This window comes from Hakea prostrata, chromosome 5 (assembly GCF_041222555.1).
Source record: "Hakea prostrata isolate BN-2017 chromosome 5, UWA_Hpros_2, whole genome shotgun sequence".
Classification (NCBI taxonomy): Eukaryota; Viridiplantae; Streptophyta; class Magnoliopsida; order Proteales; family Proteaceae; genus Hakea; species Hakea prostrata.
Window position 1 is genome coordinate 23,324,895 of NC_142604.1, and position 25,187 is coordinate 23,350,081.

Below are 25,187 nucleotides of genomic sequence, written 5' to 3' on the forward strand. Positions count from 1 at the left end.
CATTGGGTTTTGTGCGTTTATTTCCCACGAGAATCCAAAGCAAGAAAGAAAACACTGACAGAGAAAAGATTAAAAATTGAGATTAACAAAGCAAAAGCTATGATTTTCGAGGAAAAAATGAGACCTAATCAATGCTTCCTCCTTCTCATTTTGGTGACTTCGAATTTATTGTCGGTCACAGGTGCTCAGCACCATCCTTTCAATATGACTCTTCACATGGAAGCCCTGGATTTTGCGTTTCTAGAGTTGCTCATTGTTCTTGGGTTCTCTGTCTCAACCTGTAACTTCCAAATCTGTACCTTGACTAATTGCTGTTCATCAAAACAGAGATTTTTGTCGTAAATACAACTGAACCTGTTTCAGTCCCCCATGTTGTTCTAGGGTTTTACCCCTGTCCAGCGTTTTAGTGGAACTTGTCTTTCTGAGGTACGTAAGAAGTTCTCTTATTTTTGTCTAGGGCTCTGTTTCTGAAATGGGTTTTGATGGAAATATGGGATTAGCTTTCTGGTGTGTTGGTGCGAAAATGGACGGTTAAATGAGTATTTTTGTTGCAGAACTCCGAAGGAACTAGTGTTTAAAGTACATTTATTTGAATGTGTTATGTCATTTCTCAAATGCTAGATCTGCAGGATATCCTCTGCTTTCTTAGGGTAAGTTTTGGTTTGAAGGAGTTTCTTATCGAACTGTTCTGTCGCATTTCAGGGTTAAGAAGAGGCATTAAGCATAATTGCTGGAACAAGGAAGCTGTTCTGTTTATATAAAGAGGCCTTTGGTGCTGTGTTTTTCTTTTCCTGGTCGAAGCAGTGTTGTGACTTGTGATTCCAGGTGTGCTTCAGAAGGAAGTATCCTATATTTTAACTTAATTGAACACTTTATAGAACTAGGGAGGCGAAAAAACTGAATTATAGACATACCCTGAAGTGTAGATGGATATTTTCAAATTGAAAAAGTTCAGAAAAGCTCATAAACCTATACCAGAGAAAGACCTGGAGGATAAACCGGTGCCATCACCTGAAGAACTTGCTAGGAACGAAAATGGAAGTCATTTGACTAAATCAGATAAGTCTGATCCTGTGTCCGGAACAACTGAGGGTGAGGGTGATGATGATGACGACGATGACGACTTCATAACTAATGAGGTGAAGAGGCGGCTGAAAGAGCTGAGAAGAAACAGCTTCATGGTTTTGATACCTGAAGAATCATGCCCAGAAGAGGAGGAAGAGGAAGAAGAAGAAGAGACGACTTCAAGCGAGTGGAGGGATACAACAGTTGTGGAAAACTGTAACGCTTGGTGGGATATCAGCTCAATGTACGAAAAATACTGTGAGAGGATGGTTTTCTTTGATCGAATGAGTGCTCAACAGTTGCAGGAAGCAGGTGAAGGAGCTATGCTTCTTTCAACTCTGCACTTTTTGTTTTGTTTTATAATCCATTTTTATTTGTCTTTAGTCTGCTAGTAGAGGTTGTCATCCTTCAGAGTTCACACGACACATCGTAATTTTTCATCATTTGAAGTAAAATTCGATACCCAAAGCAAAAAGGTTGGGAAGGGGATCTGAATTTCTTTACACCTGAAGAACCCGCTGTGGCTATGGTTTCCCAATTGAAAAAGTAAAGTGTAGAACTGCTATTAAGATCTGAGCTTTTAGTCAGTTGCTCAAAAGGTTAACATGGCGATTGAGCCCAAACAAAAGCGCCTCTGATTGAACCCCTTTTTTTTTTGAATTGAACCCCTATACCAATTGGTAGGGTCACCACCGAAGGATCATAACCCCTCCTGACTCTGTGGTTTGGCAAATGACTCTGGATGGCCCTCCCAACAAACCCTTCAGCATTCACCTCAGACAATTGCATCTATTGTCTTCTTATTTTTCAAGGGGTGTGTCCACAACTTGATTAGTGTATGTACAAGAATTAGTCATTTATTTGTATGAAAATGTTTACTGGCTATAATACAATAACCAACCCAGCAGCCTAGGATTGTCATACTTTTAAGGCAGCAAGCCGAACTATTGCAGTGTAGAGGGTGAAACAAGCAAGGGAGCACTAGGCAATCTAGGAGTTTAGATATCAAGGTGTCACATAGCAACCACAGCATTGTAGTGAGTTAAAAAAAGGAAGGCAGTGCCAAGGCAGCAAGGCACCCTAGGCAAGAAAGGATTTTTGGAAGTTATGGTGACAGCTTTTAACTATATATATTTTTATGTTTTGGAGATTTTGTTTGCCCATCAAAGTTGTTCGTGGTGGCACCAGTCAAAGCTTCTCTGATTCCCTACTGTTTGACTACGTTATGATAATTAAGCTTCTGAAATTTTACCATAACATTTACATTTTATTATGTCACAGGATGTGCAATTCCTAACAATCCATCTCCAAGATCTGCATCTAAGAAGCTGGCTTCTACCCTTCGTAGCCTCTCTTTTAAGAAGCGGGAAGAGCCTCAAGATGAGATAGAACAGTTGCAGCAGAGGCAAGTCGACCCGTACCAGGAGCTTGAAACAGCATATGTAGCACATGTTTGTTTGACATGGGAGGCGCTTCATTGTCAGTACAATCAGCTAAGGCAGAAAATCCTGACCCAGCCTGAAAGTCCTACCTGTTACAGGCATGCTGCTCAGCAATTTCAGCAATTCCAGGTCTTATTACAAAGATTCAATGAAAATGAGCCCTTTGAGCAGGGTACCCGGGTGAATATTTATACAAGAACAAGAAATTCCATGCCCAAGCTGCTTCAGGCTCCAGCAATTCAAGGTAGATATTTGTTGTCACTTGCATCACTTCCATGTTAATACTTTGGTTACACTCCTTTGCCGTCATGTTCATCTAAGCATCTATAGAACGAAGTTCTTTGTTTTAATTTTTGCTAGAATATGAGAATTCTCAGAATTTTATCGTGTAATTGTATTGTAAAATTTTTATTTCTGTAATGGTGAGTGAAAAATTGAAGGAGCAGGAGAGGAGCCATGACTTGGTTGTAGAGTCTCAGAATGAATTGTGAGGACTCTGGTAAACTATTCCACTAAATATATAAGATGTATTACAAATATAATTTAACTAGGAAACAATGCAGAAACCAGATAGGAGTTGTACTTCCAAGCCTATTCAAGTTAGGACTCTCAGCTGCCTCCCAATTCCCATTGAGAATTAGTGCCAGGCAGGCAGTTGCATCTCTCTCTCTCTCTCCCTCCCCTCTCTCAAACCCTTCTCTGACTCTCAAAAGATTATTGAGTTAATTCACAGCAAAAGATTCCCTTCATGAATAAAATCTGATCCTAAGAGGCGTCATGTTTTCTTGGTGGCTATTAAATGGGGGTGTTAGTTTGTAGACCAGACTATTAAGACTGAACCGACCCGTTATAGCCTGAATCGACCCAAATCAAAGCTTAATGGGCGACTATGGGCTGCTGGTTCAAAAACCAAACAGTTTCGGGCTGGTTTGAGCCAACCTGTTTGTAACCCGTTAGCCCAAACCGAATGGACCAGGACTGAACATACTAAATTCTCAACTTGTTGTAAATCGTTATGCAACTTATATGAAAAAGAGATAAACAAAAGCTTTTATTCCTATGTCTGCCATAGGGTTTATCTACTAAAGCTTGTTATCCATTTTCATATTTGCTAACTAAACTAATTAAAAAAGTAAACATGATTAAAATAAGTGGGTAGCAAAACATGATTGCCTAGTTCCATCTTTGCATTTCATATGTGCTCTTGGTGTTTTTAGATGGCTACTTGGCAATTTAAGGCTAGCCCCAAGTAGATACACTCCTTGCACAAGTAGCCCAACCTTTAATTGAGTGAAATATGCTAGTACAACTTATATGCAAGATGGACTAGGGTTGTATTACCAACTTCTATTGATGCTAATTTTTTTTCTCATAAAAAGTCTTTGTTTAGACCTTAAGCCCAAGAGGTAAGATCAAAGACCCATACAACAAAAACAACAAGAACAACAAGCCTTGTCCCAACTAATGGGGTCGGCTACATAGATTCTTGCCTTCCAATCAGTTCTGTTTGAGGCCATGCTAGATACAAGGCCTAAGCTATACATATCCTTTCTCACCACTTCTCTTAAGGTTATCTTAGGTCTACACCTACCTATTCTAATTCCCTCAATCTGGATTATATCACTTCTCCGTACAGGGGCATTTATATGTCTCCATTGAACATGGTTGTGCCATCTCAAATGACTAATGACTTTCCTGAAGTTGAACACTTATGTGAGCAACTCCCAGACCAATTCTAATATGATCATTCGTAGTTTTGCCATTCATCCATGTTAGCATCCTCATTTTTGCTACACTGAGTTTATTTATATAATTTTTTTTTAATAATAGCCTAACACTCTGCATCGTATATCAAAGCTAGTTGAATGACGGTCCTATAAAATTTTCGTTTAAGCTTTAATGAAATACGTCGATCACACAAGACCTCGGACGCATCTCTCCACTTCATCCAGCCTATTTTAATTCTTTGGGAAACATCATCCTCTATATCACCTCCTTTATTTATGATGATTGAACCTAGGTACCTAAAAAAATCACTCTGAGAAATCTCTTTATTGTCAAGTTTCTCCACCTCATCGTCTACCCAATCATGACTAAAGTTACAAACTAGGTATTATGTCTTCGTTCTACTTAATTTAAAGCCTCTTGATTCCAAAGCTGCTCTCTGTGATTCTAACTTGGTATTAATTGCCACTTGAGTCTCATCTATCAACACAATATCATCAGCAAAAAGCATGCACCAAGGGACCTCGTCTTGAATGTCTTTGGTTAATTCATCAATTACAAGTGCAAATAAAGATGAGCTTAAAGTTGATTCTTGATGTAGTCCAATTGTAATTAGGAATTCATTACTTTGTCTCCCCATTGTTCTTGCACTTGTCATTGAATCATCATACATATCCTTAATTATGTCTACATATTTACTTGCAACACTTCTTTGCTCTAGTACTTGCCAAATTAACGCTCAAGGAATTCTATCATAAGCTTTCTCTAGGTCAATAAATACCATATGAAGGTCTTTCCTACACTCTCTATACCTTTCCATAAGATCAAAGATCCATATGAATTTTAATTTGAAATGAGTTATAACGGCTTAATAACAAGTTGGTAATGGTCTTAAAACCACCCAAAGCCAAACCGTTAGTCAACTTCGAACCCAAATAACACCAAACCGAAACCGAGCCTAAATCGTTATTTGGCAAATGGTCCGTATTTGAGCTTGGTGTTTCTTAGCCCAAATCTGTTAAGCCCAAGCCAAAACTGCCCCAAACCGAACCATTGACAACGATTATTATGAAGTACACATGTTTAAGTAATAGGTGTATGATAAAATGATTATTTATATTAGCTGTCCTTTTTTTTGGGTTTAAATTAGATTATTTTCATATGTACTTTGATTATTTCCGTTCAACTTTGCACCCATCAATACGTATTTGCGATACGATATGATATGAACCAAAACATCTATTAAAATCACCCGACCGATACATTATTGATACACGATATTTTAAACCTTGCCTATAATTGCATTTGACATCCAACAATAACAATCTATTTGTAGAACCTTTCACTTCAAGGCTATTTTGGAGAATCTTCTAGAGGAGTTGAGTTAAAAGTGTCTTCATAAGAAATATTGAATTTCAAGTTATCTAGCCATAGCATAAAGAATCTAGTGGAGATCCTCTCCACCTAGCTTGCTCCTCCACCCATATAGCCACACACACATGAGTGTGGGACCCACACTCATGTGAGTGTGGTTGTATGTGTGGAGGTGCAAGCTAGCTGGAGAAGATCTAAACTTAAAAGAATTAGGTCATTTTCATTTTGACGATTGAGTTATAATTTTAGTGAACAAAGGTTAGATGACAACATTGGGTATTGTTCTCGGGTTTGTGAAGTTACATCCGTTTTGATCTGTCATTTTGATATATTTTCGAGCAGAATCTAGAAATGACTATTTCTGTAAGTCTTATAAAAAAAAAGAAAAAAAGAAAAAAAAAGATTATTTCTATAAGAATGATAGATAAATGAGTTTTCTTTCTAACTCATTTAAGATTACTCAATTTCAATTTCATATAAAGAAGTTATGCTATTTTGACTGCATAGAGGTCATTTTGTCAAAATAGAATTTCAGCAAAGTATAATGTCTTAACTATATTACATGAGCATGAATTATGCTCGTCAGAAATAGTATAATGCACCATTGTGAATCAAATTAAACCCCTCTAATTGAACCATGAACATAGCGTTTCATTTTTTGAAATTATTCCTATACTTATGTAGCCTCTTTACATGAAGTATAAGCTTAAACAGTTAAAAATCTCATTCAATTTTTTAATTTTTTAATTTTTTTTTTATCATCATCCATCAATGTTTCCAACTCAAGATTTCTTCAATATTATCAATTGCAAATTAACATTTCAGTCATATAATCTTAACCAAGTTAAACACCAAGCTTGATATACTTGGAAATAAAGCTTCAGATTGCTTAATCCATTTTTCAAGCATTTGATTCCATCTTCGAACTTCAAAATCCTAAATTCTTTCATTCTTCTCTTCACTTTCCATTATTCTCTTGTTTTGCAAATTAGAGCTTTCAAAATGAACTCAAGTCTTATACTTAGCTTTTTAAGATTGCAGTGACAAAATTTATAATTTTTCACTTTCTTACTATTTTTCCAATTTTATTCCTATAGGATTCTTCCTCTATTATACTTCTAAACCAATGAGATTTTATGCAATTCTTACCAAACTCTTTTCCTTCCTCATTTACCCGTAGTTTTCATCATATATTATAATACAACCTTAAATCACTTGGGTTGAACCAAAAGTGAGCCAAAATCATGGCACTTTTGTAAATATATTGTTACTCACCCAACTCTCAATTATATTCTTATAAGATTCCTCCTCCATTTTCTCTTTTAACAAATAAATTTTAAGCAACCTTTACCTGAACTCGTTTTCGTATCGAATTGCTCCACAAGAATTGAAAGAGCAACTAAGAGTTGTTGGACAAAGGGTTTTTATTTGGTCTTATTTTTCACCATAGGGAGCTTCAGTTTTATTTGTAAAAAAGAAAGATGAGTCTATGAGATTGTGAATAGACTACAAAGAACTAAGTCAAGTCATTATAAAGAATAATTACCCAGTGCCTAGGATAATTTTCTTCTTTATCAGTTACAAGGGGCTAAAAATCTTTTTAAACATTGACTTAAGATTTGGGTATCATCAGTTGAGAGTGAAAGATGAAGATGTGCCAAAGACTGCCTTTAGAACTAGATATGAATATTATGAATTCTTGGTCATGCCATTTGGATTAATTAATGCTCGTGCATCATTTATGGATCTAATAAACAGAGTGGTTTATGATGTTCTTAAGCAATATGTAATAGTCTTCACAAATTGGAAATATGATAAGTAACTGTATATTTACAAAATTGCCATCATTTTGGTTCAATCCAAGTGATTTGAGACTTTATAGTTATATGTAATGAGAACTAAGAGCATGATGGTAATGAAAAGAGTTTGGTAAGGATTGCATGAGATTCCATTAGTCTAAAGGTGTGGTGGAGGAAAAATTTTATAGAGATAAAATTGAAAAGATTGTAAAGAAATGAAAAACATATCTTGTCATTTGCAATCTTGAAAGGTTAAGTATGAAACTTAAGCTCATTTTGAGAGCTTTAGTTTGTAAGAAAAGAGATGAATAGGAGGAGGAGAAGAGAAGAATGGAAGATTGAAGAGGGAACCTTGGGGGTTTGATGCTTTAAAAAAGGATTCGAGTGCTTAGAAGGTGGATTATGTGATTTGAAGCTTTATGTCCAAGTAAGTACATGAGCTTTTCTATTTAACTTGGTTAATATGTAGTTGATAGTTGTGAGGAATTTGTTAGTTTGGAATATAGATTGATGATGATGACATAACATAAAAGAGAGGTTAAATGGATTAAGCTTATAATTTGAGTAAGAATGACCTCATGCATGAGATTTTATATTTATGATTCAATTTGAGGGTTTTAATTTGATTCTTGATGGTCCATTTTATTATTTATGGGCAGTTTAGTTTGTACTCATATAATCTAATCAAGTTGATACTTTGTTGAAACTCCATTTTGGCAGAATGACCTTCATGTGTTCAAAATAGCATAATTTTTTATGTGATATCGAAATTGAGTAATTTAAAGGGAGTTAGAAAAAAGATTTGTTTATCTATCATTTATACAGAACTAGTCATTTTATGATTCTGCTAAAAAATAGGTCATAATGATGGTCCAAAATGAATGAAATGCATGAACCCGAGAGCAGAATTCAAAATAGTATTTTAACCAATATACACTAAAATTAGGATAACTTAATATTTAAGAATGCAAATCGCCTGATTCTTTTTGCTATGGTTAGGTAACTTAAAATTCTACATTTCTTATGTAGATACTTTTAACTTTGATCATCTGGAAGATAGTCCAAAATAGCCTTGAAGTGAGAGGTTCTGCAAAAACACTATTATTCTTGGAGGTTGAATGTAATTATAGGTGAGAAAGCATCGCTAATTGATGGTTATCACCTCAATTGGATTATTATAGTATAACCTATTTCATGAGTGATGGTAATTATAGCTTCATGTTCTATGGTATATAAATGATAATTTGAACAAAAAAAAAAAAGAGAAAGAATATAAATGGTTATGTATATGTTATGATGTGTTGACGATTGCCTATTGCTGTATGTGGATTGATTGTATGAACATTATTTGCAATGATATGGTATTCATAATTTATATAGCATTGATATGTGATTTTTATGAATGTTACTTGAGTTTGCAAAAGAAAGAAAGGAAAATAGTATTAAAGACTGGTGCTGACGAGCACAACAGCCAGTATATGACCTAGTACTTGACGAGTGCTTAAGAAGAGGGGCATTAAGGCTAATGGACTAAAAAAGTGGATGACTAATAATATGGAATGCCAAAATAAAAACTTGTAAGGTGTATCAGGTCTTGTGCCAATGGACTGAAGCTACTTTTGTGGTGAAGATTGAAGCCACTACGGTTGTCTAAAGACTCTAAACTGAATTAACTTCGGTGGTATAGATTGAAGCCACGTTGATGGTATAGACCAAAGGTATACCTAATGGAATGTCAAGGCTAAAGAATGAAATGTAATAAAAAATGGTTGAAATTAATGAAGATGATAATAAAGAGGAAAGACATGATACATTGAAAGATAAGTGACTGATTGTGGGCATATAGTCTATATATGATGCTATTATGATTATAAGTAAACATTCAAATGTTTAACTTTCTTTTATATATTAGTAGCATAATTAAAAATGCCATTTCGTACAGGGCATTCGTTCATTCCTATATTAATATGTTTTTTCAGATGGACTAAAATGGATAAAAGCAAGGGTATTGTCATTGTCGAGGAGACAAAGAAGTGAAGTTTTAGTTCGTCTTTTGATGCTTTCTTCTAGTGTTACTGATGAACTTTGATAGATAAATGCTAGGAAAGAAAGTCACAGAACAATTGTACGGGGAAGTAAATTTTTGAAAAGACAATAAGTTGAAAGGAAAATAAGGTATCTAAAGAACTGAAGGAAGTAGTGAAATTGAAGACACCCATCCCTTTAACATTGGTATGGGAACCATTAGCAAGTGTAACGATGGAGGATGTTGGGCAAAAAGAGGAGAAAAGACACTTGTGGACCTGGTCATATGATCAGATGCTCCTGAGTCAATGATCCAAGGGCGAGATGTGGACGAAAAGCAAGTTGTAGCATTACTTGTTGAATGAGGGTTGCGGTGGTGGATTGTGGTCGAGTGGCTTAGAAATGAGTGAAGCAAATATAATTTTCCTCAATCATCTTTACAGTCTTAGACTCAAGTTGAACTTTAGTGGTTATATAGGTGGGCTCAGAAGTGGTGTTTGCAGTGCATGGGGGCTTTCCATAAAGTTTCCAATAGAAGCGTTGGATATGTTCTGCATGACCACCATGATATAAGTCTTGGCTTGTCCTATACGATCAGAAGAGTTTTGAGGACCTGAACTTTTTCCAAGCATTATTTCCACGGTTTTGTCCTATAAAGTTGCCAAAGCTGAACTATCTTCAGTGTTATTAGGACTCTCTCTTACAATACAAAGAACTCTCAAAAGGTGTCAGCCAGAGTGGGACATGGTCACTGTCAATAATCAATGCTCTAACTACATCAAACTCCTTAAGACCTCCCGGGAAACTCATTATAGCTACTATTTCTCTTTGATTTTGCATGGTTTTTACATCAGAGGAGATAGGTGGGATAGAATTTAATTGCTCATACATCCTGATGTAAGATAGCCTCAGGAATTAGGGTGTTCAACAAGGTGTCAAGATCACTAGTTAGTTAGGACACTAAGAGGGGTATAAAAGATGGAAATTGCACAACGCACACACTATTAGCAAGATATCTATGACAAAATGTTAACCAACTATCAATAATATAAATGAAGTTTAAACATCATGAAGACTTAAAGGAAATAAAATTGAGATGCCAAGCGTGAAGGATCCACTCAAATGGGTAAGGGGATTAGGGGGCATTATATTCAAAATAACAAAAAGCTACAACAACAATTCATAAGGACTGATCTTTCATTTAATTAGTGAATAAATATAACATCCAATGCCAAGACTTATCCCAAAACTGACCAACAACTAGTAGGGCATCAATTAGGATTAGCAAAAGTTAAAGAAGTGTAGCCAGTAGTCCCACTAAAAATAAAGATCAACAAGGTGCGACCGTAATGGAGAAGAGGAAGAGAAAGACAACAAAGGTAATGATCGTGTTGGTAACCGAACAAAAATAAAATCTTATGCTAACCTAGCCAGTGTTGAGTATGGGGTTGGTCTACAGAGAACTAGAAGGTTAGATTACCAAGATTAGGGGTGTAAATGGATAGCTGAATTCCGCTTCTGAATTCGCAACCGCATGTGTTTAGGGTTATTCGAGTCCGTCTGATTACTAATAGGATGCGGATATGGTATGCCCCTTTCTTATTGGTTATTATCCGTCCGATAAAATTATCCGATTAAGATACTTATTTGAATTTGTTTTCTTATTTTTATAGACCTTTTACTTGAGATATGTGACTATTTTTCTAGATTCTCTACTAAAATAAATACCAAAGTTACTAATTTCTTAAATTTCAAACCTAACCTTCACGAATAAAATGATAAATATGTCAACAGGGTAGTCGAAAACTTGTATTCAAACTTGTATTCATACCCATTTATAAGAATCTATTTGAGAAAATAATTATCCGATTATCATCCAAATCCGACTGAATCCGTCTGAAAACCGATAGGATATTATCCAAATCCGTCCTAATATAATAGGATGCGGATATGGTATTACCACTTTGCGATCCGAATCTGATCCGTTTACACCCCCACCAAGATTGAATGTGAAACCAAGCAAAAACTATTTATAGTAAATCTGATTTTTAATTTTAATTTGAGGAAAACAAGAAAATTAAACTAGCAATTTTTACTAAGGCATCTTTTTTTTTGCTGAATCTGAAGTGGGGTAGGTAAAAAAGGGTGGGAAAAATTTTGAAAAAGTAAACTTTAACATAAAATCCCAAAGTGTGGCTTGCTTGGGTTATTGGGGTAGGAAAGTTGGCAAACAAGCTTTCTTAATTTAAGGAAGCTTGTTTGCTGACGTGGCATGTTAACTTTCCCACCACATCCATTTTCAAAGTCCCATTAAATAGGTGGGGTGTTGTGGAGAAGTGTGAAAAAAACAAAAGTGGGACCCACATTTGAAAATTTTTCACAATTTTTTAATTTTTAATTTTCTTGTTCCCCCATCCCATTACATATGGGTCTTACATGTTTATTTTTTCCACCCATTTTTTCCCACCCCACCTTTGCAAACAAATGGTGCCTAAAGCTTTAACTGTGAATGAGGAATACCTTTGGGTTTCGAATCCCCACTGCCTTCACTAACTGATTATAGTTTCACACCACAAAATAAAATAAAGTATGGTCTTTCCTAGATATGTCCCATCTTCGCAAGACTATCATCCTTTGCCAAAGCTTGGCACACTTAGATCACCTACCTTATAGAATATCATTGGTTGAACTCATACACAATTAGGGACACTAGTTGATGAAGAGAAATATATGTATCAAAGAGCATGCATCCTCATTGAAATTTGATGATTAAAATAATCCACATCAACTAGAAGGTATTAAACCATTCAAATTAATGAAAGACAGTGTTTCATCTACATCCCAAAGAATATGAAACTTAGCTATCGATAGTATTGGAGGTCTCATCATAGATTATATTCTCCATTACAGCAAGATATTCAAAGGTAAAACAACAAATAATAATGAACCGAAGCTGTGCAGGAACTGCCAATGATCATTGGACAGCAACTCTGTCAAAGGCTCCAATTACTGGCCGAATGCTTTGCTGAACTGCTGGGCAGAAAAGGGGACTGGTTCGTGGGCCATTTCCTTTTGCGATGAGAGACGATAGGGGATGATGGGTAGCAACTGTGTGGGTCATGGCTCTAACAAGGAGTGAAGCCATATCAATTCGGCAACTGTGTGGGTCATGGCTCTATATTCTGACTTAGTGCTAGCATGGTTGTCAAGGCAATGTTAGGCGATAGAGGGCAACAAAAATTAAGGTGACACCAAGCAAAGTGATAAGGCGTCACCTAGGCGGCAAGGCAACACCAAATCTCCTTGACCCAAAAATGGGCCATGGCGACAAGGCGCTAGATCGGGCAACAGTGGACTGCTTCTTACTCCTCACGTCACAAGATTCCCACCAAGAAATGTACAGTAACCTTTAGTAGATCGGCGATCCGTTGAAGATCCTGCCCAATTTGCATTGGAAAAGGCAACCAAATCCATAAGTACTCTCATTGCTGCATCCTAATGGGCATTCCTAGAATATTGCATAAACTGACTTAACACACCAACATAATAAGAAGTATTAGGACGAGTAATGGTAAGATAAATAAGCTTCCCAATAAGACTATTGTAACAATGGACATCATCACATGGGAATGTCAGTAGGCTTAGATGCAAGGATGCCCGTTTCTGTCAAAAGATCAAACGCATTTTCTTTGTGACAAACTAACTCCTCATTTACTGCGAACTACGTCGATTCCCAGGAAATACTGTAAATTACCCGAGTCTTTGGTCTGGAAGTACTTCTGTAAGATTGACTGTATTGATAGCCCCAATATCAAAAGAATAATGTCATCAATGTAAATTGCCATAATGACAATGCCACCATCCTATTGTCCAACAAAAATAGAGCGATCAAAATAACATTGGACAAATCCTAAAAAAAGATTCACGGGAGGCAAAGTACTTGTTGAATCTCGGATTTCTCAAACCAAGTCCATGGAGATCTATGCTGCGGTGGGCGTCCAGATTGGCCAATCCTAGATGGCTTTATAAACCCTACAAATATGAGTATTGTCCTCCCCCTAAGCAACATACCTTGGAGGTAGTTCCATATAAACCTCTTCATTGAAGTCACCATACAAGAAGGTGTTCTTTATGTGAAGCTGAAAGAGAAGCTAATCATAATTAATAGATAAAGAAATCAACCATGGTTATTAAAGCGGCAAAGCGACTGGGGCTATGTCTTGGCGATTAGGCGGCAATAAAGCGACCAAAGCGGTTTAGTCAATATTTTTAATATAACTACTTTTAAATTACTTTTTAATACAAATACTTTTTATAATAAACTAAAATACTAAACAAACATTCAACAATCACATTCATAAAAATAAAAAAATTCAAGAATCACAGTTATGAATAACAATATTATTCATATATAGTTTAGTGAAATTATTTCACAAATTATTTTTAACATGACTTTTTTGTTAAATATACATGAATAATATTCGAATTGGAATTAGAATTGATGTATCCATTTTTTCCTTTTTTCCAAGTCATTGTTTATTTAAGGTTTCATTGATTATCAATGTTGAATATGGCTCATGCTTCACATTTTGTTGCCGACAGACACTTTGGGCCTCGGAATTCATTTGCAAATTGGGCTTCAATTCCGAAATGGCTCACATATTTAAATTTATATACGGCATTGTAGAATAAATGATGATAATAATAATAATAATAATAATATGCACAAATTACAAAATGTAAAAAAAATGCTGCTTTAGCATCTGGCGCAAAAGGCAGGAAAGCGGTAGTGCCTAAGCAAAAAAGCGGCAAGAAATCAGTCCGTTAGTTAAGCGGTCACAATTTAAGCGGTTCAAAAACCGCTTTGCCGCCTAGGCGGATGCTTTGATAACCATGAAATCAACATATAAACATAATTAAGTCTAGCCACAAAAGAAAAAGTCTCAAAGTAATCCACATTGTATGTTTGTGTATAGTCTTTAACTACCAAGCAAGCCTTGAGCTGTTCAACTGTACCATCAAAATGATACTTAACAATATACACTTACCGACAACGGATCACATTTTTTTCAGGAGGCAAGTCTACCAAAGACCATGTATGACGAGACTGTAAAGCATCCATTTCCACATCCATGGCAGCTTTCCAGCTAGGGTTCCTAGGGGCTTCCTAAGGGCCTCATTATAGTGGGTTGGAACACGAATAAAAGATAGAGAAAGGGCAAGACAACCAAAGTTGGGAGGTAGATGAGAAACATATTCATAATTAGGAACAAGATAAACAATGTTAGAACCTAAAGTGCAAGTATGAGTACCTTTTCTTTAGGTCATCTGAAGTAGGAGTAGGATCTCTACTAGAAGAATCCAGGATGAAGAGGGAACTTTTGGAGGAGTAGCCTCAACCTCCACTAAAGGAGAGTTGCTACTATCAACAGGAGGAATTGTACTATCCACAATACACTCCACCATCTTATGTCGTTGCTTATAAACATGTAGAGGGACACTGTCATTTAAAGGAACTAAAGAAGGAATGGGAGGAGCACCATTTAAAACATGGTTTTCATCAGATAGAGATGGACTAGTATAATATGGGGTGTCCTCAAAAAATGTCACATCAACACATAAATTGTTTTTGATGAATAGGATCATACTACTGAAAACCTTTCAGAGTACGAGAGTACCCAAAAAAATAAACTTGACATATTGGGGAGAAAGTTTATCTGTAGTGTGTGGTATGTGAACAAAACAAACACAATCAAATTTTTTGGGTGGAACTAAAACGGTTCTCCATTTGGGGAAAACAATTGAAAACAGAGTTTTTTTTAGAAAGTAAAGTCATAGGCATTCAGCTATTTAAATGACCAGCAGTTGAAAGCGCATCACACTAGTAACTCTTGGGGACATTCATCTGAGGAAGAGGAAGAAGATGAAGGAAGAACCACAATTCTTGAACAGAAACTTCTAGTCTTCTAACTCCTAAAATCTGTCTAAAATAGAAACTACAGAATAGGAAAGTTCTGAAAATTGTAACTAATAGAAAAATAGAAAGTATGCTCTCTAAAACTCTCAAACCTTGTGTACCAAGGATCCTAAGAAACCACTACCAAAGCAAGCTTGTGCACCAAGGCAGCAGCCTTGGTGCTTCTGCGCACTCTTCAACGGTTTTTTATTATCACCTTCACTAGATGAGGTTTCTCCAATATTCAAACAGAGTTATTTGAGTATCACAGAAAATAGCAGACTACGATCACAACCTACCCACAGACAAGGATAAAATATCTTCCTTTACTCCATAAATAAAATTAGGAATAACTCTCCATTCACAATTAGAATCAAGGGGAATCAGAACACCAAAGTAGAAACAAGTCGACTCCAGAATACTAATTGCAGACTCAAAATATGCCCAAAATCATTCTCAAACATATACAAATCTCCAGGGAAAATATTGCTAATTTTGAAGCAGCCAATCAACAGATTGTGAACACAACTTCTTGATCTCAAACTAGCACACACAAAATCTCCAAACAAAATACCTTCAAAACAACCAGAACAAGGGCCAAAGGCTTTTGGAGAAAAGGACCAGAAGTTATAATTTTAACCCCAAAAGAGGATGTTTGGTTAACTAATACCTCATTGAACCATCAATCAATCCAGAAAAACACAGCTTTAGGTGATGGCACCCTCCCCCCCCCCCCCCGCACGCGCGCGGTGCCGCAAATGGGGACATTGGTGACTCTGCGAAAGACAATAATATAGGCCAGACCAGCTGAGACGATTCTACTCATGCCTTCTTGTTGCTTGCTCACATCCAAAAGAGCCCGCCCCTCCTCCTATCCCTTGCTACTGTTCAAGTGGAGCAGAATTTCCTATGCCCTAGGGGCTTGAGGTCAAACAACTACTGCGAAAGGTACAAGGGCGAGATGGATAAGCTAGGATCAGGGAAGGTTGGAGGCTTAACCATCAACAAAAATGCTCGAGAGAAGGGCTGGACTCTAGAATAGTGTTTAAGCCGTGCGTGTTTGCCTTGCAGATATTAAATCTTCTTCCCACCAGCTCCAATCAGTCTTCAATTAATCTCCAGGTATCACAGAATTATTTGAATGAAAGAGGGCTTTGATTTGAGAGGAAAGAAGAGATTTATTACTGCCTAAGCTCTGAAACCATGTAAATCAAAGTGAAACAACGAAAGAGAAGAAGGATAGAAGCCATGACTTGGTTGTCGAGTCTAAGAATGAATTCTGAGAACTCCAGTCAACTATTCCACTATATCTAGGAAACAATGTTGAAACCAAATAGGAGTTGTACTGCCAAGCTTATTCACTTCAGACTCCCAGCTGCCTCCCAAATCCTATCGAATTCTTGATAGTTTGATTTCTTCTAAATATGCTGTTTTTAACAGTTTCTGCTACTATTTGATGATTTATTTTGTCAGTGTAGTAAATTTGCATAAATTCTGCATTTTATTATTGAAAAAAAATGCTGTATGCAATTTTACAAATATATAATAAGATTTACATTTTCCCTATGACTTTTCACATCATTCCTGTATTAAACATATCACTTAGCTATAATATATATATTTTTAATTCCAATGAGTGTAAGCAATATCATATAACTCAAGCCAATTTTCTTCTTGTATATACTCCTCTTTATAACTGTCACCCAAGTCTGTCGTATACTTATTATCTTGATAAAATCTTCTAGGCACAGAGCAGAACAGAGGGGAAGAAGATGGTTTGCCGGTCCTTGCCTCTGACCTAATTAGAATAATTGAGGAATCAATCTTTACCTTCCGTATTTTCTTGAAGATGGACAAGAAAAAACCTGGTACCGTTCTGAATCTGTTTGGTGGCCAAAGCCAGATTGCAAGCCCACTTCATCAGATATTATCTTTTCTCGAGAAAGTAAGTTTCAATTGCATAACTTACCTTCATCGTATCTTTCTGGGTTATCATTTCAATCACCAAGCCATTTCATTTATCTTCCCCTATGGGAGTGGTAGTTGTCAACTTCAGATGGTTGCAATGATGATTTGGTTATGAATTTTCCATGCAATGATGTCATCCTTGCCGTTTTGCTATATTTTATCTGTAGACTGTTGGGATACAATTCATTGTTCTTTTTTCTGCTTCGTGATGCCTATCATGCTTATAAAAACCTTGTCTTTTTTTTAATTTACCTTACTGAAAAAAATTACTTTCATCTGATTTGTGAAGTGCAACTGGATTAGGAGTGTTAGGAAGACATTTGGGGGTTCCTTTGGAAGAAAAGCAAGAAAAAAGGGAAGCTCTGCTTCCAGGTACCAACAAACTACAAATTAGTGGCCACAGTTTGGTTATCGAGTTTCTGCACTTTAATTATAATTGTTATTACATTTCCCCCCTCCCCCTCACTTTGCTCATTCCTTGAGCAACTAAGCAAGATTCAGGCTTTTTTGCTTGCCAAGCAAGTGAGGAAAGTTACATAAATGGTAGTTCTAGATGTTTCCACCCTCCAGAAAGAAAGCAGTTTGTGTAATCATGCTGAGCATAGATTTTAGTCCTTGTTTTAGCCTGCATAGATAACGGCAAACAGAAATGCAAGTCGCAAAACTTTCTTTTAACTTTTGCACTTCCCATGTCTTTGGTTTGAGAAAATTTGTGCACGTCAATATATGTGCTTTCCAAAAGGTGAATCTCATTTTCTCCTCAATCTTCTCTTCAGTGAGAAGATTGAGCAGCTGATTGCTATCACATTTTTTTTGATCCAATCGAACAGTTTGTCTACATTGGTTGATGAACAAATTAAAATTTAACAAAATGCAGGGGAACGTAGATTGAACTGTGGATATATTTGGGCTGTCTATGTTAATACAATTCAAAATCACTGTCTCTGAGGCAGAGAAGATATAGTCTTTGTCTGTTACTCTGGAATGCCTCTGCAAAAATGTATTGCATTGAAAAATTGGGAGAAAAAATTACTTCTGCCATTAGAAAAGAACAAAAACATGCATGGAATCCAAATTAACAAAGGTGGTGATGGTTTCAGCACTGGTAGAAGAGGAGTTGGTGGTGGAAGCATCGTGCAAATCTTGGTCGAAACCACTCCACAAACCAATGGTTTCAATCAAGATATCTTGCATTTGGGCTGGATTGAGACAAGACAAGGATATACACAACAAGATACCAGGTTCCGAGTCCTCCACGTTGGCACTATCTCAAAGTAACAATTTTGGTCGAAACATGGTTGGACTAGGTTCCAAGTCTCTCGAGTAAATAATTCATCTCGTAGGAACTTGCGTGTTTTGCAAGTTCGGCTCATCATTTTGATTTCTATGTTTCGACATGGCAGAGGTTATTTTGGGGTAGAAATGCTAGCGTCATTTATTTTGATGGACTACATTTATGCCTCAGATCGCCCATCTACTAATTATTCTACTCTAATCACTGAGGTTAACATTGTCTCAGCTGAAATTCACATTTTATTACTTTCTCTGGAAATTTATGGAGAGTTCTTTGAAAATGGTATCTGTTAGACTCTATGACCTGATCTGTAACTCTACCAGTCCAAATTTTTTATTTGTACCCATTATTAGTTTTAATTTTTGTTTTATTTTATTAAATATTATTTTTTTAAACATATATTTGGAAAAAAAATTATATATGAAAGCACGAACATGAATAAAATGTACATCATTTTGTACATTGGCTGATGCACGGTGTTGTGATGTTGATTTTTTTTTTGGGGGGGGGGGCTGTTTTCGTTTATTTATTTATGTTTTTCTGAATTTTGACAATTGTTGAAAATAAGTTAAGGGAAAAAAGAAAACTGAAATATCCTTTAGGTTTTGGAAAAGGTAGAAAAACTAGGGGCAGATGTTCTATACTTGTTTTCGTATGTACTTGATTACATATGTTGTATTCTTAAATTGATTTATGTTAACAAAAGCACTAATGATCAAATAAATTGAAATATTAAAACCAGAACCAGAAATTGCTGTCTTAGCTAAGAAAAATGTAGAGAATAGTTTCGTCTTTTAGAACTTGTTCTCATTTGTACAATTGTACTTGGATTAACATTTTCGTGTTCTTTGATTAGTATATGCTACTTTATCAAGTACTAATTTTGAAAATAACTTTAAAAAGGAAAAATATTACATAGTTCGTGGGTGTTGTTTGTTGCAACATTCTGGTATTTGCTAGTTTGCTGCTATGCTAGTGTTGCACAGTAGGGAATATTCTATTGATGCGTGGGAGACCCCTTCAACTAATGAAAAGAAGTGGAATTACTGTAATAAACAAGCTGGAACCAACTTTGAAGAGGCATCCAACAGTTGGAGATAGGATTGTGATTGGCTGCCTTCAAGTGCCAAGTCGGGTAAAGTTTGCTATGGCAAAACATCTGAAGAGTGGAGTACAAGCAAGGAAGGAGAAAAGGGAAGTTAGGGAGGCGTTGCGTAATGCATGTTTGGATTAGTTCTTAAGGTAGTTGGATTATAATGATGAAGAGCCAGATGATTAGGGTGCACAAATAAGAAAAACTGAAGTCATAGATAGAGAAGAACAATGGGTTGGAACCCACAGAGATGAACTAGAACTAGTGCCAGATCAACACTGAAAGAGATGGTTGGGACATAGACAGATTTTCCAATCAGTAGGGTCAGTTTGAGGGATCCCAAGCCAAAATAGGTTGATTATGAGATCAACAATGGGTTGATGGTGAGAGGGGGTTACAAATGGCCAAGGGAGCTGGTTTATCCATGCAACTTTGAGATGAACTAGAAACGGAGACAGATCAACTTAAGAAGAGGAGATGGTTGGACACAACGAGCCAGATATTCCCACTTAGGAGGAGTCAGTGTGAGGGATCTCGAACCAAAGTCCATCCCATGGTGGCGAGCCTGACAGCCCAAGCTCCATGAGCTCCACCTTTATCCTTATTTATATAACCTAATGTAGGGATACTTTGAATTAATCTTGCACCTTTACCATAATCACAATTATAAACTGTATAGTTTAAAGTAGGCATGGATTAACATGCAACTATGCAAGAGTAGGTGCGATTGCTTTTTGCAAGTGGGTATTCTATCGCACATCCTAGCCAATGTAATCAAAGGGCCATACCATTAGCATATGTTAGATGAGATAGGGTCTGCTGGTGCAGGAGTGAAGTGGTCAACATTTTATGAGATGTTTAATGTTTAGCTGCTTTACCAAGGAGGAGGTGGAATAGGTCGATGGATTTAAGCTGATGTGAGAGTACTGTGGAGTGACAATGATGGACTAAGTTCTGTCTTCATTAGGACTTTAAGCGTAAGGCTAGAAATAGCCCCTCCCGTCGATGGAATAGAACGAACTTTATCATTTATGGAATTATCAGTTTTGCTGCCTGTTCCTTTATTGTCTTCACTATTCTTAGTTAGAATGGTGTTCCTAGCTCCTGCTAAGTAAACTTTAAAGTGTTGTTCAATGATTCTTTGTGAAATCAAGCAAAATTCTAATTCAGATGTGGTTTTCAACCTACACCAATCCTGTCCATCTCTTCCCCAGTCCAAGACAGCTCCTCCATCCATATAAGTGGCAGCCTGCACTTCCCGTTACCCGTTTCTCTTCCTCTAATTTCTGTTTATTCCCTTTGCCCTATTTTGCTCCTTCTCTCCTAAGACCCTGAACCCTAAAATTCAGTATACAGATATTGGAATAACAACAAACTGTAATCATGTAAGCATCTCCCTGTCACTTACAGCGAATCCAAGTTTGCCTTCTATCCACCCAGCCTAACCGTAGGAACTTCAAGCATTGACTCAAAACCCTAATTGCAAGTCCTATATTTTTAGAATTTTAATATTTTGAAATTCAACTAAACTTGGTCAGCATCTCCTAGGTACTAAACCATTGATTTGATCCAAGTTGCAGCCATAAACTGAGAACCCCAAGTCCCCCAAATCCTAATTAAGGGAGTTCCCGCTGAAATCCTGAGTGGCAACGTTTTCCTTTTTGACTGATACTGAACCACACTTGCACCATTGGATTCCCTGGCTCTTTAAAGCCTATCTAACGCAAAGCCCCACCAAATGACCTCTCTATACCCTAACCAAAGCATACACTGAGCAGCCCTAAAATGAGCCTAAGCTGGTTCTTGCCTGGGTCTTGGTTGCTAACCTCAATCCATTGAGGCCACAGCACTGTGTCTTAATAGTTCTAGATTAGTAGTGAGAGGTTGATACTTGATAAACCTTTAGTTCCTCCCTCATTTCCTTGGGGGAATTAAAATATTCACTAACAGATTTTCTGTGTACGTAAAAATGAAATCTTACATTACTTTTAGTACAACTGGAAGCTTCATAGAGAAAGGGTTTTGTTTTCACACATTCATTTAGATGATCTTTTTGATAAGATCACGGTGCAAATTCAGATATATGATATTTAAGCTTGTTCTTAGCATTAATGTTGACCCCAATATCTTGATGATCCAATGGTCAATTACAAAATAACTTCAATATGAACTGCAGAAAATAAACCACAACGCAGATCCTGCTTGCTTCATTATGGCTAAAAAATAGCTGGGTATGTGAGGATACATTCAGCTATGCATAGATCTCAATCTTGAGGCCCATCTTGCCAACACAAAAAGTAACTTGGCTTGAGATCTTGGCAAGATCTTGCTGAGTGGCTAGAACATTTTTCCTGAACTCCAGGGGTATTAAATGTTACTTGGGGCTGAAACTTGTCCAGCCTATTTCAACCCTTTTGAGCACACTGCTAACCTCAGGTTTAGTAAATTTAAAAATTGTGTAAATGTGAGTTCCATTTCGGGCCCCAAGTTGGAAACAGCTTTGCTGCCCTAAGATGCCTTGTGAAACTACACATTCAAGCATGTATGATGCATTATAAAGTTCAAATGATAACTTAATCATCAAAGTTCCAATTACAACTCGAGATTTGAGATTGGAGACCCTATGTGCTAACCACTAACCACTATGGCTGAAGCTTGTTGTCCAGCTTATTTGCTGAGCACACTGCTAACCTCAGGTTTATTTAAATTTGAAAGTAGCGTAAATGTGAGTTCCACTTTGGGCCTTAAGTTGGAAACAGCTTCTCTGCCTTAAGATGGCCTATTGTACACAACTACACATTGTTGCATCAATACATCAAATAGTCATATTTATATATGCTAAAATTTCAAGCATGTATGATCCATTACAAGGTTCAAATGATAATCCAATTATCAAAGTTACAATTCCAACTCGAGAATTATGATTGGAGACCCTATGTTAGGCACTATGGCTAACTCAGAACTCACTGGTCACTAGCCACTATGGAGCATAGTGGTTACCTTCTTGTAGATTTGCTTAGAGAATGGGTGGAATGAGGTATAGAGGGTGTAGGAGTGGTAGTGATCATCTCCAGTAGCTGCTTCAATAAGAATCAAACTAAAAATCTGATGAAGATAGGTGAACTATATTGGGAGCAAGCAAAATCCCTCCCCCAGGCAAAACCTACATGCTTTTGGCGAGAGTTGGGTTCCTTTTATTGAATGGTTTGCAATGTTAAATCGAGATATCACTCATTTGAGATCTTGGTCGAGTTTCTTGAATATTTCGACTTGCACATGGTTACATCTCGGCTTTTGAAGAAAGCAAGCGCTGAGATCTTGCAAGTTCTCAAACTATGTGTGTCATGTCTATGAGCAGCTATTTTCTCCAATACAAGCTTTAAATTGAGATATAAAAAGAAATCATCATAACTGGGGTGATTAAACATCAATACCAGAGAGCCTTAAGGTGGATGATTGCAGAAAATAGGTAGGTGATTTTAGGAGTATCAAATAAAAGGATTTTCCATCCATATTCTTCAACTGAACAGCAGGAAAGTAGCCTTCAATAGCTGCCACTGAGATTGATTGCAGCAGCCAAACTTGCGCCAAAACTTGGGGGTACCCCAGCTTTTAATTAATGCACTGCTGGATGACCAATTCCAAACTTGGGGGTACCCCAGCTTTTGATTAATGCACTGCTTGATTACCAATTCCACCCCTTAACCTTTAATGAAATCATAGGTCTTCCAAGGGACACCAAAAGTCCGCAACTCTAGTGAATTCATGTGTCAGCTTCTCAGGAAAGAGAAAACGTGAAGATCCCTCAAAACAGAAAATAAACATGCACAAATCTGGTATAGATGAAGAGGAAAAATTTTGTAGACGAAGGGTGCAGTTGAGGCACTGTGTGGTATAGATTGTTCTCCTTTAGCAATTAGAATAAACTCTCGAGTACCTGCCATGGACTGTTTATTTGGGCTACGGAGGATGCAGCTCCTATTGCCAGCTTTATTTCGAGGCAGGTTTCCCATTTTGCATTCATAGTTCCGAGAAAATCATGCTGTTTCTGAGAATTCGTACTATTTTTCTAATTGACACCCAATATCTGAATTTCAGAAGGAGATGAAACTGAAGGAACTTCACAAAAAGAAAGGTGAAAAAAAGAAATCCTGGCCTTCAACATTGGAAGGAGTAGAACTGCTATTCGCTCTCGTCGATGTTAAAGTCATTGCAAGGGTTCTGAGGATGGTGAGAATCACTAAAGATCAGTTGATCTGGTGCGAAGAGAAGATGAACAAGCTTGATATAGTAGAAGGCAAGTTGCGGAGAGATGGTTCTCCTCTTCTGTTCCCTTGCTGATGGTAGTAGAGCCATCACCTTCCATGTATAAAGAAGAGTTCCTGGTTCAAGAAACAGACATGTTGGGATATTTCATCTATGCAGATGGCGTGTGAGCACAAAAGGTACTTGTTGATGGGCATTTTGTTCCAGTTACAAACTGATTATAGTGACTGCTTAATTTATGGGGTATGTTGTTTCTCATCCCTTGGCCAAGCCCTATGTTGCTAACTTTTCCCTTAAGTTGCTTTGGTCTTTCACTCAACCTATTTTCCTTTTTGAGTAACCGATACAGATGAAAATAGGGAATACCATAGGGGAAACCCTCACAATCCGATCAGAAAACAAACAGATCAACTTCGAAATTTAACAAAAAATAGGATGAAGTGTTTTGCAGTATTTCCTTACTTTAAGGTTCTGAGACATTTTTTTACCTGGACTCTGCAAACTTACTGGAGTTGATTCTACAACTTATATTTCTTGCCGTGTTTAAATGTGGTATTATAATTTCAAGTGGAAGTTGCTGTATTTGTAGGAGCAGAGCAGAGCTCTTGTTAGGGTGTGCTGATTAATGCAATAATTGTTCATCCAAAGAAACTCAAATGAATTATCCATAGTTATGCTTAGAATCTGTTTACCGACAAAATAATTTCTGCTTAGAATTTTTTTTTGGGGGTGGGGGGTGGGGCGGGGCTGAGTAGGGGTGTAAATGGATAATAGAAATTTGCATCTGCATTCGTTTAGGGTATCTGAATCCGACTGATTAATAATAGGATGCAGATATGGGATACCCTTTTTTGACTGATTATTATCTGTTGGATAAAAGTATTTGATTAAGTTAAACATTTGGATTTTTTTTTCTTCTTATCTTATATATTTTTTACTGGAGGTATGTGAATATTTTTCTAGATTTTTTACTAAAATAAATACCAAATTATTAAAATTTTAATTTCAAACTTAACCCTCATAAATAAAGTGGTAAAGATGTTAACATGTAGTCGGAAACTTGTATTTATACTCATTTAAAAGAATCTACTTAGGAAAATAACTTTCTGATTATCATTTGAATCCGTATGTGGATATGGTATTATTACTATCCGATCTGAATCCGATCCGTTAACATCCC

The 25,187-nt window shown here is 36.7% G+C and overlaps 1 protein-coding gene across 2 annotated transcripts; it reads left to right on the top strand.

The window, feature by feature from the left end:
- On the top strand, window positions 1–24,644 carry LOC149015725 (DUF1666 family protein (DUF1666)). Of its 2 annotated transcripts, none has more exons than XM_089155074.1 (5): window positions 1–426; window positions 703–1,377; window positions 2,347–2,751; window positions 17,132–17,331; window positions 23,840–24,644. In XM_089155074.1, exons 2-5 carry the CDS (start codon window positions 927–929, stop codon window positions 24,080–24,082), a joined length of 1,299 nt encoding a protein of 432 aa, XP_089011200.1. In that variant the 5' UTR covers window positions 1–426; window positions 703–926; the 3' UTR covers window positions 24,083–24,644. The 2 variants fall into 2 exon arrangements, with proteins under 2 accessions (XP_089011200.1, XP_089011201.1); XM_089155075.1 differs by lacking the exon at window positions 1–426 and adding an exon at window positions 433–579.
- Window positions 24,645–25,187: the final 543 nt, after the last annotated feature.